Source organism: Stenella coeruleoalba (genome assembly GCF_951394435.1).
Source record: "Stenella coeruleoalba genome assembly, chromosome: 13".
NCBI lineage: Eukaryota > Metazoa > Chordata > Mammalia > Artiodactyla > Delphinidae > Stenella > Stenella coeruleoalba.
This window is the reverse complement of record NC_137159.1, coordinates 2,442,651-2,457,074: the sequence shown is the minus strand read 5'-3', so window position 1 is coordinate 2,457,074 and position 14,424 is coordinate 2,442,651. Positions and strand designations below refer to the sequence as shown.

The 14,424-nt window shown below is 55.4% G+C and overlaps 1 protein-coding gene across 2 annotated transcripts in view; it reads right to left on the bottom strand.

Moving 5' to 3' along the window:
- Positions 1 to 714: 714 nt before the first annotated feature.
- UXS1 (UDP-glucuronate decarboxylase 1) overlaps positions 715 to 14,424 on the bottom strand; it is a 73,923-nt gene continuing 60,213 nt past the window's right edge. For both annotated transcript variants that reach the window (XM_079940415.1, XM_079940416.1), the window contains exons 10-15: positions 10,261 to 10,380; positions 9,805 to 9,848; positions 6,290 to 6,350; positions 4,190 to 4,247; positions 2,359 to 2,462; positions 715 to 1,528 (exon numbers count right to left, since the gene is read on the bottom strand). In XM_079940415.1, the coding sequence (XP_079796541.1) occupies positions 1,397 to 1,528; positions 2,359 to 2,462; positions 4,190 to 4,247; positions 6,290 to 6,350; positions 9,805 to 9,848; positions 10,261 to 10,380 (519 nt within the window). In that variant the 3' untranslated portion in view covers positions 715 to 1,396. The remainder of the gene's footprint in view (positions 1,529 to 2,358; positions 2,463 to 4,189; positions 4,248 to 6,289; positions 6,351 to 9,804; positions 9,849 to 10,260; positions 10,381 to 14,424) is intronic.

The following is a 14,424-nucleotide window of genomic DNA, read 5'->3' as shown; positions in this document are numbered from 1 at the left end:
ACAGGCAAGCCTAGTTTGCCCTGGTTCGTATGGAAACGAGCACAGCGCCCCTGCTCGATGCTTTCATCCCCTTGGTGTCCTTGCAGCATTTGTCGCTACGCCCTGGGGCCAACTGACTGGGAAGTGTGTAGCCTTAACTTCCTGCGTGCTCTTCCGTTTGTTATAAAAGCAATTTAAAAACCCCACCGGGGGCTCCCCTGGTGGCGCAGCGGTTGAGGGTCCGCCTGCCGATGCAGGGGACACGGGTTCGTGCCCCGGTCCGGGCCCGTGAGCCGTGGTTGCTGAGCCTGCACGTCCGGAGCCTGTGCTCCATAACGGGAGAGGCCCGCGTACCGCAAAAAAACCCCCAAAACCCTACCAGTAAGCCCTACCACTAAACCTTGAAAGAATTCTTAGTGAAAATGAAAGCTCTCAGTTTCTACTCCACAGGTCACTAATGACACTTCCTTTTCTCCATCTGCTCCGAGCTTCCAGGGAAGGACACACAATGATTCTACCCTGGGTGAGACCTGAAAATCTCTCCCCACTGCAGTGAACACCGTTTGCACAGATTCAGCCCCAGCAGCACAGAAATGTTTCCACTATCCACTCATCAAGTTACATATATACCAACCTCGACAGTTAACAGACATTTCTTTAAAATTCTCTAATATTTTTCTTAGCCATCCGATGATGTACCATGCAAAGCAGAAAGCCAACCTTTAAAACTGAGAGTTTCAATATTTTATTAAAATAGCATATTTAACCACTGTTAACCAAGAATATGTTAGCTTCCCACCCCCACCAGGTGCAGCACAACACAGTAGTGATTGATTTCAAATATCCTGCATTGTGATAACCAACAGAAACATTTCAAAGTCAAGTCTGCAACTAAAAACTAGACCTTGGAAAAATCCTGAATTAGAAGAAACATAAAGCCCTCAAACAGAATTTTATCTGCCCGAGAATTAATGCGGTGCGCCCCCCACCTACCTGACAACACTGCTGGGCTGCTTTTTCTCCTCTGTGCATAGTGTAACGTCTCGTTTATTAGTACCCACTTTATAAATAAATCGGCATTTAATCACCCCATTTAATGTTCCTTTTCAGCTTCACAAAGAAACCAGTAAATAAAACTGTCGATGACAGTCACGACATAGGCTCTCACGGCAAGGTAAAAAATTTGAAAATACGCAGAGATGCATCAATGCTATTTTACATAAAAAGATTTAAAAAGTGCAAGGCAAAATCTGCAGTTCTTTTAGGGGAGTTTTTAGGCACATCCATTTCTTAAAGCAAGCTTCAGAGTGAATTCCAGTTTGTTCTTCATGATACCTGTTTAAGTCTTTCTTTAAAAAAAAGAAAAATACATCTCAAGTGTGAAACAGGGCATCTCCCGTCCCGAAAGGCGAGGTTTTCAGGTATGGCGCGTCCGTCCTTTTTTTATTCTTGCGGGCTTTGGTTTGGGGATGTACTGATTATTCGCCTGGTACTCGAGTTCTTTCCGGAAGTAGTGAATTGCTTTGTTTAACCCTTCCTCCAGCGGGACCTATTTAAAGAGAGAGCGAGAATGAGGGGCGCGGCCGGGTCCCCCGAAGCTGCCTGTGCTGTGCACCCTGACAGGCTGCACTTGAAGGAGCTGCAGCCCCAGAGACCCACACTTTCTCCTGCAGGTTGGGACTCTGTTCCAGTTTGAATCAGTCACAAAAGGCACCCTTAAAATAATGCCCACACGCGCCCTTCCTCTCAGAGGAGGAAGATGCGTGGAAGCATCCGTATCCAATCCACATGCCTGATTCTCTGGGTGACACTTACTCTCTGTACTTTCACCCCTGGGGACCCTCATAATTTAGAGCTGCCCTGCAGCAAACAGGAAACGGAAACCGAATCAGCTGCCCATGTCCTCTCTGCGGACATGACCTCTAGACTGAGACCTGTAGGAAAGGAATGCACCAGCCACGCCCAGCCTCGGGGCGGGGGGAGGAGGAACTGTCTGCCTGGGGGACAGGCAGCCCGAGCCTGGCGAGGCCACCCCACCTAGCCTGATGGACTCCAAGGGCAACAGAAAGGAGGGGAGGCCCACCGTTACCCTTCAGCCTCTCACACTCCCACCCTGCTCCACCTGCGTAGGAACTGGGGTGGATGGGCTCGCCCACATCATGGGCATCGTGGCCGGCCCTGCACAGCCATGACACCCTGGCTGAGTGAACAGAGGCAAGGCAGGGCTACCTGGGGCCAAGCCATTCCCTGTTAACAGAGAACAAGGGCCACAGGCTACAAGCACCATGTGGCCCTGGAGAGAACACTGCTGGGGCCACCCCACGTGGCAGCACCCCCCGGGAACACAGTGCAGGGGTGGAGCCACCCCCCCCCACTTACCACTGGCTCCCACCCCAGCATCAGCTTTGCTTTCTTGATGTCTGGTTTCCTTTTCTGGGGGTCATCCTGGGCTTCAGAGAGAAACTGAATTTCACTCCCGCTGCCTGTGTTGTTGAAAAAAGGTGAGAATCAGGAACCACTGGGATGCGACTCTCCACATACATCGCAGGCAAGGCCCACCATCGCAGGTATACAGGTGCAGATGGAGTGCTGTGTCCTAAGTCACCTCACCCCCCCCAGGAATGTGCTGCTGGCCCACCAGCGCAGGTACACACGGAGGGCTTTGTCCCAAGTCATCTCGCCCCCTCCTACCCCCAGGACCGTGCTGCTGGCCCACCAGCGCAGGTACACAGGTGCAGATGGAGTGCTGTGTCCCAAGTCAGCTCCCCGCCCCCGGGGAATGTGCTGCTGGCCACACAGCACTTGGCAAGGGCAGGACACCAGCCTGCGCCACCCCAAGGGGAAGGAGAGGGCAGGCCCAACGCATGCCATCCCCCTCAGCAGCACAGCCGCGTGCCCACTGCCACTGGGGGGGCTGTGACCCTGATGCCCCGACGAGCCCCCCTCAGGTGTTCATGCCCTGCAGCCAGGCTCCCTTCAGCCCGTCTAACGGGCAGAGTGCCAGGGAGTGACCGTCGGCCAGCTCAGGCTGACACCTTACGAGGCCCTGCCACCTACGCCCTGCCAGAGCCACCCTGCTGGACAAACCTCAAGCAGAAGGACAGAAGCCCGGCTGCTCCAGCTTCCTAGGACCAACAGATCGAAGCCAGCCCAGTAACCACTGGCCAGGCCTGCAGAGGGAGCCCCCAGCCCTGGTCCCAGAATCTGGAGCGAATAAAACAGCTGCCGCCTGAAGCCAGGGGTCTGGGTCGATGTGCTACACAGCCATCCACCCAGGCTCCGCACAAGCTTCCCAACCTCCACGTGAGCACGAGCGCCTGAGGAGTCGCCAAACGCGGATTCTGACCCGGGAGACGCGGGCAGGGTGTGTGACTCTGCATTTCTAACAAGTGCCTGATGGGGATGAAGATGCTGTGGTTTTCATCTCAGCAGGACCATCCCCTGTCCTGGCCGACTGTCCGGGCTGGACAGGGGCAGGAAGGACAACTGCAGGGAATCCAGCCTGCTAGGTGCAGGGTCTAGACAGGCCCCCATCACACTCGCCTGGCCTAGCCAACCCCACTCCAGTCTGGTTGTGTCTGCACACTGATTTCTTGATCAAACCTGGGAAGCAGACACCCCCCCCCCCAACCCGAGCCCCAGGAACCTGACCGTGTGACCAAGGGCACAGCCCGTGGACACTGGCAGCCCACAGCTGGCTGAAGACGCAGACTTCTCAGGGCTTAAGAGCACGCCCTCTCGGGGGCCACGCCCAGTGTCCACACTGCCTGCAACACCCCGTGGCCAGGTTGGCCAGAACTGCACATGGGACCTAAAACTCGCCACCGGATTCCACCAGAATCACACAAGCCCCAGTGTCGCTCTCCCACTCCCTGAAATCCTGTGCTCGGCCCAGCTGGCATCCGGAACCAGACAGTGGTCACCTGGGCAGAACTGCCGGCCCCAATCACGTCTCGAGCACAGAGGTCGGACGTACCATTTCTGCTCCACACAGACCTTGTTACAAGGGTGAACAAAGCTGGGCCCCTCCCCGCACCCCTTCACCTTTCCGTCACTTAGAATCACAAAACGGTGAGGCCCTCCTGATCAAGTTCTGCTTTTCATCCAATTCGATTAGCGTGTCTTAATTACCCACCGTCCAGGCGGGGCGTTATTAACCGACAGGGTAAGCGCGGTCGGTCACACGTAGGAAGGCCTCTGTCCTACTTACCAACGAGGTTTTTAATTAGCTCAGCGAATTCCAGGATCGTATGTTCTTCCGGGTTCCCCTAAGGAAGAAAGGTCTCTGGTTAGAGGTGTAAACGCAACGGCGACTCCACGCCCTCCCGCGCCACATGCGCGCCGTCCCCGACGCCGGGGGGCGGGGGCAGGGTCAGCAGACGCCCGCCTGTGTAGCGGCGCATCAGGGCGCTGCGTCCCCTGGCCCAGGCACGGGACGGTTTCCAGACGCAAGGGTACTGTAGGCTCGGTGTCGCTCTACAGGAAAGCCTGGTTCTGCGAGCTCAACTCTCCCAGGACACTCTTGCCCCTGGGGGCGCCGTGCTCACCCCCTCGGTGATGAAGACGCGTGAGCCTGGACAGGAGTCCCAACAGACGCGAAACGCGCTCGCAGGGGGGCCCTGGGCAGCCGGTGCGAGAGACAGGATGTGGCTCTATGGCGGGCTTACTTTGGGCGCCCCTCCTCCTCTTCCTGCCATGGTACCTTCCAGCAGCCACAGCCCCTCCCCTCCCCGAGCCTGCTCGTCCCGTCCCGTGAGAGCGCACCATGAAGTCTGGCAACCGTATGTCCCACCACTCTTCATCCCCAAGCTCCTGGTTTCGTCTGAGACCAAAGGTAAAAGAGGCAGGAAGGGACCCTAGGCCTAATTATGAGCACCCCGGGGCTACCGGCAGACACGCCCCTGAAACAAGACAGGTTTCTACAGGAGTCAGACACTCCAGCACGGCCCTGTGCAAAGAGGCGAGAACGACGCGGCACTAAAGCGGGGAGTGGCTGCTTGGGGCGACCACTAAGACGCACACTTGGAAGGGCGAGAAGTGAAAACACAGGGTAAGGGCGGTGAAGGCTCAAGATGAAGTGAGGATTCACGAGACACGGCTTATGCTGTTTAACCCCCTGTTCCTTTGAAAATGCATGAAAACAGCGCTGGCTGGGTGCTTGCGGCCGCCGGGACCCATAAATTGGTCAAAGGTCCCACAGGGAGTGACCTCTCCTTTGCTGTTGGTAGGAACTCCCGCCCAACCCAGGAGAAATGAACGTTCCAGAGCGTGCTTCAGACTGCCGGTCATGAAGAAAAGTACAAGGAACGGTTTGCAAGTGAAGTGCTTTCAAGAAATTAGCAGGCACGCCCACACCTGTGAGCTTAGCCCCTCCTAGGGAGGGGAGGTGGCCGAGGAGACCGAGGTGGTGAGAGGGGAGGGGCTCCCCCACTGAGCGGGGCGGGGGGTGGGCTCGGGTCAGCTGCCATCGGCAGAAGTGGGCCGTCTAGAATGACGGGCAGTCTACACTGGACACCTCGCATTTTAAACGGGGTGGAATGAAACCATTCAGGAGACAGTGACCAAAAGGGTCCGAGGGCTCTAGCCCAACCTGATCCCTGGAAGAGCTGGAGAGGAGACTGGGGAAGTCCTGGGGAAGCTGTCACATCACAGGGGAATAGACCAGCTCTGGCGGGGGGGGGGGGGGGGCGGGTGCCCATGGAGAAGGCAGGACAGTGGGCGGGCACACACAGGATGAGGTTTTACCTCTAAACAGAAGGAAAAACGTTCTGCCAGGGAGAACCGGCCGAAGACAGGACAAACTGCTCTGCAGAGAAACACCTCCTCCAGCGCCAAGAGTGAGCGAGGCCGGATCAGAGATCAGGCCGGTTCTGCTCCCTCCCGGGAGTGTCTGCGCTGCAGGAAGTGCGGGAGGAAGCGGCACGAAGGGGGTCTGGGCGCTCGCAGACGTGACAGTGAGGGAAACTGGCTTAGCCACTCCATCTTCTACAGCCCCGGAAAGCAAGCCTTATCGAGCCCAACTGCACATTCAGTGATGGACAAAGGACACCCAGAACGTCACCTCCAGCCACTGAAGGCTTCACGCATTTCTAGACCTGGCCCTTCCGGTGGGTGGAGCGGGGTTAGTTTATCACGTGGCTCAGCCACGTGTCCCAGATCTTCTTTGTGGACTCGTTTTGCTCTATTCCGTGGATCTTCCTCTAGTGTTGGGCAAGCGACACACAGGCACGTGCCCTAAGCGTGCTGCCGGCGAATGAGCCAGGCAGGAAGCCGCCTGCTGGGGAGGGAGGGGGCAGAGGGAGGGACTCACCAGGTTGACGGGGCTGCTGACGTTGCTGTTCATGAGTGCCACGAGGCCGTTCACCAGGTCGCTGGAAGAGAGGGGAGGCTGCTCAGGTGCCCGCCGAGGCCCGCAGGTGCTGAGCATCGGACACAAGCCGGCCACCTCCCGGAAGGAAACCAAAACCCCCACGGGAGACTGGACGTCAAAATAAAACCCTGCACCTAGAGGGCGCAGAGGATGCTCCAGTGTTTGCAGATGGGATGATGTGGCGTCTGGGATCTGCCTTCTGTGGGAGGGTGGAGGCAGATGGCTGAGCAGGAGATAGGGCTGAGTTCCCTACTTTGTATATTTCTGAAGTCCTTCGGCAATTAAAAAATGAAAATAAAGTAGGCACACACCCCAAAAAAGATGGCGTTTATGCAAGTTTCTGAGGAAAGTCCATGTTTAACGGGAACGCAGGTAGTCGGCCCGTATGGAAAAGCAGATGGTTTTTTTAAAAATAAGGTCTCCTGCAATGGAAGAACTCCAGCATGTAAGTCTCCTACTGGCAACTCACAGAGAAAGCCAGGCAGCCCTGAGTGTTGAACCAGCTCCCTGGACCTCCGGCCCCTCACCTCCCCCCAGGAACCCCCGCACCCGGATGGGACGGGCGGCGGCGTCTGGGTGTTGCAGACGGATGGTGAGCGAGTGGGCCGTGAGGGTGACGGTCAAGAGGCAAATTTTCCGCTTACCAAGGTTTGGTTCTTATTTTCAGAAGCGTTAAAGGGTGGTTCTGTCAAAAAAAAGTGACTTCATAAAAATGACACCTGGCTGCTACGCGAGCGTTTTACTAAAAGTCATAAGTCACTTTCACCAGCTGTGTCTCACGAGGCTGTGAGGGTTCTTTCTGCTCCGGGGATGCAAATGCGGCCGCCGCCTGGAACCCTCTTCCCTCCTCCACCATAACCAGCAAGGAGCAGGTTACTGTGCCAAACTTCCAAAAGAAAACCTCAGGTTTTCCTTTCCTTTTCACTGAGAAACAATCTGGGGGTGGGGGTGGGGTTATTTAGCAAACAAATGATTTTCTGGGTTTCTGCTTACAACCAATGGGCATTTTATAGGAACACGCCTGAAGTCCGCTCTGCTCTCACGGATCAAGCACAGATGCAAAGAACCGCTGACTTGAGATGATTCCTCGCTTCTAGAAACTGGCAAAAATCCCTTCATCACTATAGCCGTTAACGACCACATCCCAACACATCCTCTGACAGCACACGTCTCTGCCTATTTGGAAAAGACGTTAAAATGTGCCATTCAGTAGCATCCACAAACATTTTTAATGGGGGGGGGTCCATATTAAGCTGGAAGGTGACGGACACTTATGTAATCATCCTGGGGGGGAGGGGCATGCATCTTTCATGCAAAAAAACTGGCAACTTTTAAGGCCAAAAGTGCACAGATCACATCCATTTAACCTGAAGCTCTTTAAAAGTGTCATTCTGACAAAGTGACTTTTTAAGACAACACAGCATGCCTCCGTGATGGGGTGAGGACGTAACCTGGCCACGAGAGCACCAAGCACGGTTATGCCAGGATGTCAGCACACACGCCACCCAGAGACCGCAACGGTCACCCAGAAACGGTGCAACGCTACCGCAGGGCAACCGTGGATTTTGGAAATGGGTAATTTAGTTCAGTAAGTACAGATCCGAACATTGTGCATTTTTAACTGTGAAGTAAAAGAGCCTCAGTTTCTACAAAATAGCTTGTTTAAAACAGCCCAGCGTTGGCAAGTTAACTCTCTGGGCCAAGCCTCGAACAATGGAGCGCGAAAGCCGGGAAAGCGCCTTCCCTGAGTCTGGTGACGTCGGGGAGCCTCAGCACGTCAGAGCCCACTACCTCGAGATGTGAGACCAGACGGCGCGGCCTCACGGAGAGAGGGTTTGCCCGAAGGGCCCCCAACACCACTTCTAGTGACTCCACTGAGGTCCCTTCCAGGCTGCACCCTGGCACCTGGGTGGGTGACGGGGCGCGTGGACCGTGCAGGCCGGCCAGCGAGGCACGTCCTGTCGGGGATGGAATGCAGCCCGCGCATCACTCGATGCTTAAAGGATTTTAATCACCAGCAAAAAGCAAGCACCTGAGAGGCTACTTTAAATGAATTCTGTATCTGATGCCTTTGAAATAGTAAGAACGGGTTGAAACTGATGCCCCTTTCACTGCACGGTCTCTGGAATACTCCACGAGGTGGTAAGGCTGGAGGAGGCTGGGGGCCTTGATGAGGCCATTGGAGGAGATTCAACGCGACTAAGACGTCAAGACCCCCCCCCCACACCTCGAGAAAGGGCGCACACGGGGGCCGGGTGAGGGCAGGCGGGGTGGACACATGTCACGATGAGAAGATGGTACCCGAGCGCAGGATCCCAGGAGCACGGTCCCCATACAGACACGGGCCGCAATTGCTTCCTTGCAGCGCACGGCTCCCGAGTGAAGCGCTCTGACATGAGAACAGGCCGGCTAGCTCCTGGCTGAATCCCTTCTTAGACTATTTGGGCAACAAAGTGGGCCAGTGACGTGACGGTCCCAGGCTTTTGCCCTGCTGGGCAAGATACTAACCGATGGGGAGAGAAAAACCACTGTTCATTTTAGGACACTTACTCAGCTTTCTTTTGGGCTAAATGTGAAAATCCACAAACACTTGCAGGAAAAAAAAAATCTACAGTGGTTGTGTTTAATTTTTTTTTTTCTTTTAAACCAGGCAAAAATTGGTGTGTTGCTCGGGCCGAGGTGGGGTGGGAGCCCCCCAAGACCTGCCACCACTTCGCCCGACAGCATCCCTGGGGTGGCCGCAGGCCCCAGGGACAGCATTTTCTGATGGACAGGCACTCCAGGGTATTTGTACTGAAAAGTGCAAGTATACGGTCCCAAAACACACAACTAGATTTTCCAATGATTCAGGACACCACAGACCTATGCAGAATTCACCACTGTGCCACGTGGGACGTATTCTGGTAGATGTAACTGCTCATATGATAACTCTTCTCTCAGAACCAAACCGCACTTTAAAACTTGCCACCAACCGAACTGGCCGACGACAGACTAGACTGAGGAGGGCTACCAAGAAATCAGTGAATGTGACCCTGTGAGACCGTTCAACCAAGATCTTAAAATACCTTTATCTACATTTAGTTCGGGCACAAAATTTGTCAGCATTAGGCCACCTGACCTTCTTAATGATGACAACCTTGTCCACCCCAGAAGGCACATCTAAAGGGTCTGATTTCGGCATCTGCAGGTGTGCTGCAAGCCTGAGGCCGTCACCTCACTGGCCTGAACTGGAGGCCCTGGGTGACCCTCGGGGCCGGCAGCTTGGCCGACAAGACACTAGGTGGCAGCAGGAGACCAGCACATCCGACCTCTATTGGCAGAGAACCGGGATGGGGGGCGCCCACGGGATGAGCAGAACTAACCGTCAACCCAGCTGCTTCACCGGAATGAAAACAGCAAAACGAACAAGTGACCCAGATGGGACTGGACGGCCCTCGCCCGCCTGGGGGTCTTACCTGACGTACTGGAAGGCCCTTGTCTGCGACCCGGATCCGTACACCTGCGGGGAGACCACACGGAGGGTCCCGGAACCGCGGACTGCACGGGAGCCTTCAACCACCAGGGGCGTAGCCGGACCTCAGCCCTGACAACCCCAGGGTCCGGCTGCGCCAGGCCCTCCACCAGGCCCGGGGCCTCGCCCAGGGGCACCCCGAGGCGCCTGTGGACAGAGACGCCCCCGGGCACAGTCATGGGCCAAGAGCACGGCGGGAGAGGCCTCTGCAGGCAGGCCCTGAGCCCGAGGCACCAGAGTGTCTGCAGCTCAGGGAGCAGGGTGACCTGGGCCCCGTGCAGGGTCACGGCTCCCGTGTGTTCCCTCCACGCACCGCCCCCTCCCTCCCTCCCTCCCTCCAAGGGCAGCGGGGACGTCTGACTTCAGGGCAGCCCCCCCACCACGCCCACCCGCCACCCACCGTGAGCGGCTCCCCCTGCAGCGCCTGCAGGATGAAGTTGCTGACCACCCGGCCGTCGTTCATGTGCATTCGGGGTCCGAAAGTGTTGAAGATCCTGGCCACGCGCACCTCCACGCCTTCCTGCAACACAGAAGAGGGTGAGCCCGGCGCCCCACAGGTACCTCTGCTCTTCCTTCCAGACACAGGTGCTTTTCCGTCCTGATGAGATGCTCTGTTCTCTGTAATCAAATCTGGAGGCTGCAAGTTACACCAAACTCACGTGAGCCCCGATTCCCACCACCTTGAGGCCCACAGCATGAAACGTGCTGCAGAAACCTGAGAGACAGTTAAACAGTGCAAGGGGTTAATGATGGGTGTACATTTTCCCCCAGTAAATAAATTCTACTTTCTTAACTAGGACCGTGCTATGCATCTCTTTCACATAATATTTTGTATAAATTTATCACTCAACAGAGATGTAAATGTTAGTGAATGTTTAATAGCTGATTTGAAGAAAAACAAGAGAGCACTTTGTCCTGGGAAAGGAGGGGCAGGTGAGGGTTCCGAAAAGGCTGCACTGTACCTACTACATTCCCCAGTCTGTTCTGCTGGAAAACTCATCCGTCAGTGAAAAACCAAAGGCAATCTGGCACCTGACACAGGCTACGTACAGCTAAACAGCCCGGGAAGACGCCAACGTACATTGTTCACAAAAACGGGCGTTCCAGACCTTCCCAGACTTGCCCTCTTGTACTTTTAATGTTTCTATTGTTATTACAATAAACATCTCTTACTTTTGTAATTGGGGAAAGCATATTTTCAAACATGTAGTCAAGGAAAGTATATTTTATTAAACCCCGAAAGCCTTCTGCAAACTATCTTGCTTAATTATCAATTTCACAGACTGCTTTGTCAGTGATAAAAAGTTAAATGTTTCCATCACACTCTGAATCAGTGGACTCTTACAGCAATCCATCACCCATCAGGCAACAGACGCGCATCTCCGGGTGCCAGAGGGCTGGTGGGGTGGGCTGTGAGCCCCAGGGCTCAGTGGCCAGGCCGTGCCGTCGGTCTCTCCTCACCGGGAGAGCGGGAGCGGGCGGGGCTCACGTACAAGTCAGCCTCAGCACAGGCCCGGTGATGACAGCTTAGCTGCTGCCGGGGTCCTGCTAGTCGGTACAGTTCTTTCCTGACTCTACGTACCGGAGCCGGGGCAGGCTGGGAACCTGAGGGACCCGTAGCTGATGGGGCTGATTTAGCACAGAATTTCTCCACTGTAAGTACGGCGAGTGGACGGCCATGGGCTGCGGCATCCCTAGGGCCCCAGCAGGCCTCCCAGTGGCTGGAGCTGCCAGCCGCCTCCGCCCCCAGCGGCCTCATCTAGGCCTCCACGTGTGCCAGCGTGCAGTGGCTGGCAGGTGTGGACCCAGCGCAGTTAGCTTTCAGAAACTGGAGCTGCCACATTTCTGCCAAGCCCCAGCAATGCACCATCAAGCCTTCCCAAGGGCATTCAGACTCCTAGGCCTACGATGTGAGCTGTAATTCCAGGTCCGGGCATAAACCAACCCTGCTCTCTACTGAACTGACCAGGGAGCATTTTAGCGACGGGGGGTGGGGCAGGGACGAGCAGAGATGCTGCTCTCACTAGAAAACAGCTCTCACTAGAAAACAGCTCCCAAGTGTCCGCCTGCATTTACTTGTCAAGATGAGAAAATCCAAAGTGGGTGAAGGTGGCTTTATTCCAAGAGAGGAAAAGCTCAGCACATTCACAGCGGTCAGGCCACGTGCCGGCAGGGCGCTTGGGGGGCTGTGCTTTGCTCCCTCCCCCGCCCCCAGGAACGCTGGGCTCTCCACACGTGAACTGCAGCACAGAGGGACCTGGCTGTGTGACCTGTCCGCCTGGGTCCGGGGCCTCAGGGGACGGGCAGCTCCTCCCGACTATCAGGTGCGCTGACGCGTGCTTCCCAGGAGCCCCAGCTCTCAAACTCGTTCACGCCCTCTCCGCTGTGCCAGGCCTGCCCTGAGGGAGGCGCCCAGGACACGTTCGCCTGCAGGGAGCAGGACACACAGGGCGGGGAGCCCCCAGAGACGGCAGGCCCCCAGGAGAAGGACATGCCATCCCTAAAGGAAGGGGGTCACGCAGCCCCGAAGGCTGAACCACACGATTCCCCCCGGCCTCTCATAAACATACCTTCGTGGGGTCCGCTCCCCGCCTGGGGATGAGACCGAGGCCATTACAACAGGCAGAGCTCAGCTGCTGAGTAAGATGCCCGAAGGTGCGGGAAGTGTCCGTTCACGCTGGGTGGCGGCAGAGGGAGGCCACACAGGTTTGGGGACGGGGGATGCCTGCCTGGTAACTGCCCTCAACGGTCCCGCCAGACCCTTAACATTCAGACCAGAGTGGTCACTAGGCCCAGGCCACGCCCAGGCTCAGCGCACGGCCAGCGGGGAGGGGGCACCAGAAACAGGCCTGCACTGGGGGTTCCAGGCCATGGGCTTGATCAGCCCCTTGGGGTGAACCCCGCTCACTGGACATTTGACGTCCTTCAGCCAGTTGCTGAACACTTTGTTAACTAAGGTATAATACGCATCCCAGGCATTTAATTTTAAGCATTCTGATGCCAGAAAATAAAACAAAACCACACCCTCAAGGCCCTGGACTAGACGGTTTCTGAGTTTCCTGTCTTTCTGCTCTGCGGTCTGTTTTTTTAGGAACGGCGGCCTGGTTCGCAGACCCAGCCCCGTGGGGGAGGCTCAGATGCAGGCGGGGCCGTGAGCTCCGAAGCACACAAGCGCCGCCCGCAGCCTTCTGGACAAGTCTGCACGTTTACAAAACCACCATGTCCAAGGGCACGGACCAGCCCAATGTAACTTCTTCTCTGACAAGTTCAAAGTGTTCCTGAAAGATGCGATGCCCTTTGATCCCGACTGCCAGCTCAATCCACCCCCTGGAAGAAGAGTCCAGGGAGCCCCTCTTTATGTAAGAAACGTGCCCTGCAATGTACCTGCGATAGATTTTCCTGGGAAATCAAATTCTATTTTGAATACATTTTAGGATATTTAATTCACTACAACAAACCCAGAAGAGAATCCTTTAAAATCTTTTATAAAATGTGTCTTCATCCCTGGATTTATCTTGTTTATATTCTCTATCCTTATATATTAGATTTATTCAGAGAAAGATATATCCACATACCATCTACGGTCTTTTCAATAAAATGATGATTTATACTTAAGAGGGGACATGCCTTTATATATTAAAAAAAATTAAATTAACTAAAAATACACCAAAGGCATTCTATTCCACCTGGTTCATCATTTTACTGGCCATTATTTTTTCATTTGCCTCCAGATAGCAAAAACTAACACCCAAAGTTTTGAAGCAGGAGAGCTGGAATACTGAATATCAGTTGCTTTGCTGTTTGAACTCCAAAGATGGTCTGATCTGCCCCAGACCGGGCTGTGCCCACAGGGGCCAGCCCAGCGTGGCAGGAGGGGCTCTGACTCACCCCTGCCGCAGCTAATATAAAATCCCAAGTGAAATAACTGCTCTATTTTTCCCTTCCGTTTATCTCTGAATGGGACCGTGGGTGGTAATATTTTTTCCTTCTTGCTTATCTGTGTTTTCTTATTTTCTATCCTGGCAAAGCAACCTGCAGTACGAGAATCCCGACACCCCTCAACTGTGTGGTGTCTGCCCTGTGGACAGAGAGAGAAGATGCCCATGGCTCCCTCCCCTCAGCACGGCTCGGACAAACGAGGGACAGCAAGCACAGGTACACTGTGTAGACCCAGCCGCAGTCACAGTCTCGGACCACAGCTCTCCCTGGAAGGGAGCACAGCACGTGTAACATGAATAACAAGGCATGCGAGCTTTGAAGCTCACGCTGGGCCTTCTTCAAGGCCACTCAGAACCAGGCGAGACCACAGGGACCTCCACCCAGGACCAGGCGCCCAGCCCTGCTGTCCTGCATCAGCCCACTGGCCTTGCAGCCACCAGAACCAGACAGGACACCGCCAGCCACAGGGCCAGAGGCATGGTCACTCCTGGACCTAAGGGCCAGCCAGCAGGAGTGCATGAGGGACTGTGGGGAGAGCAGGACCCACACCTGCCTCCAAGGCCACAGGGGCAGGCCTTCCACGGTGCATTTCCAGATGCCCGACGGCACTGCTCACCTGGGCAGA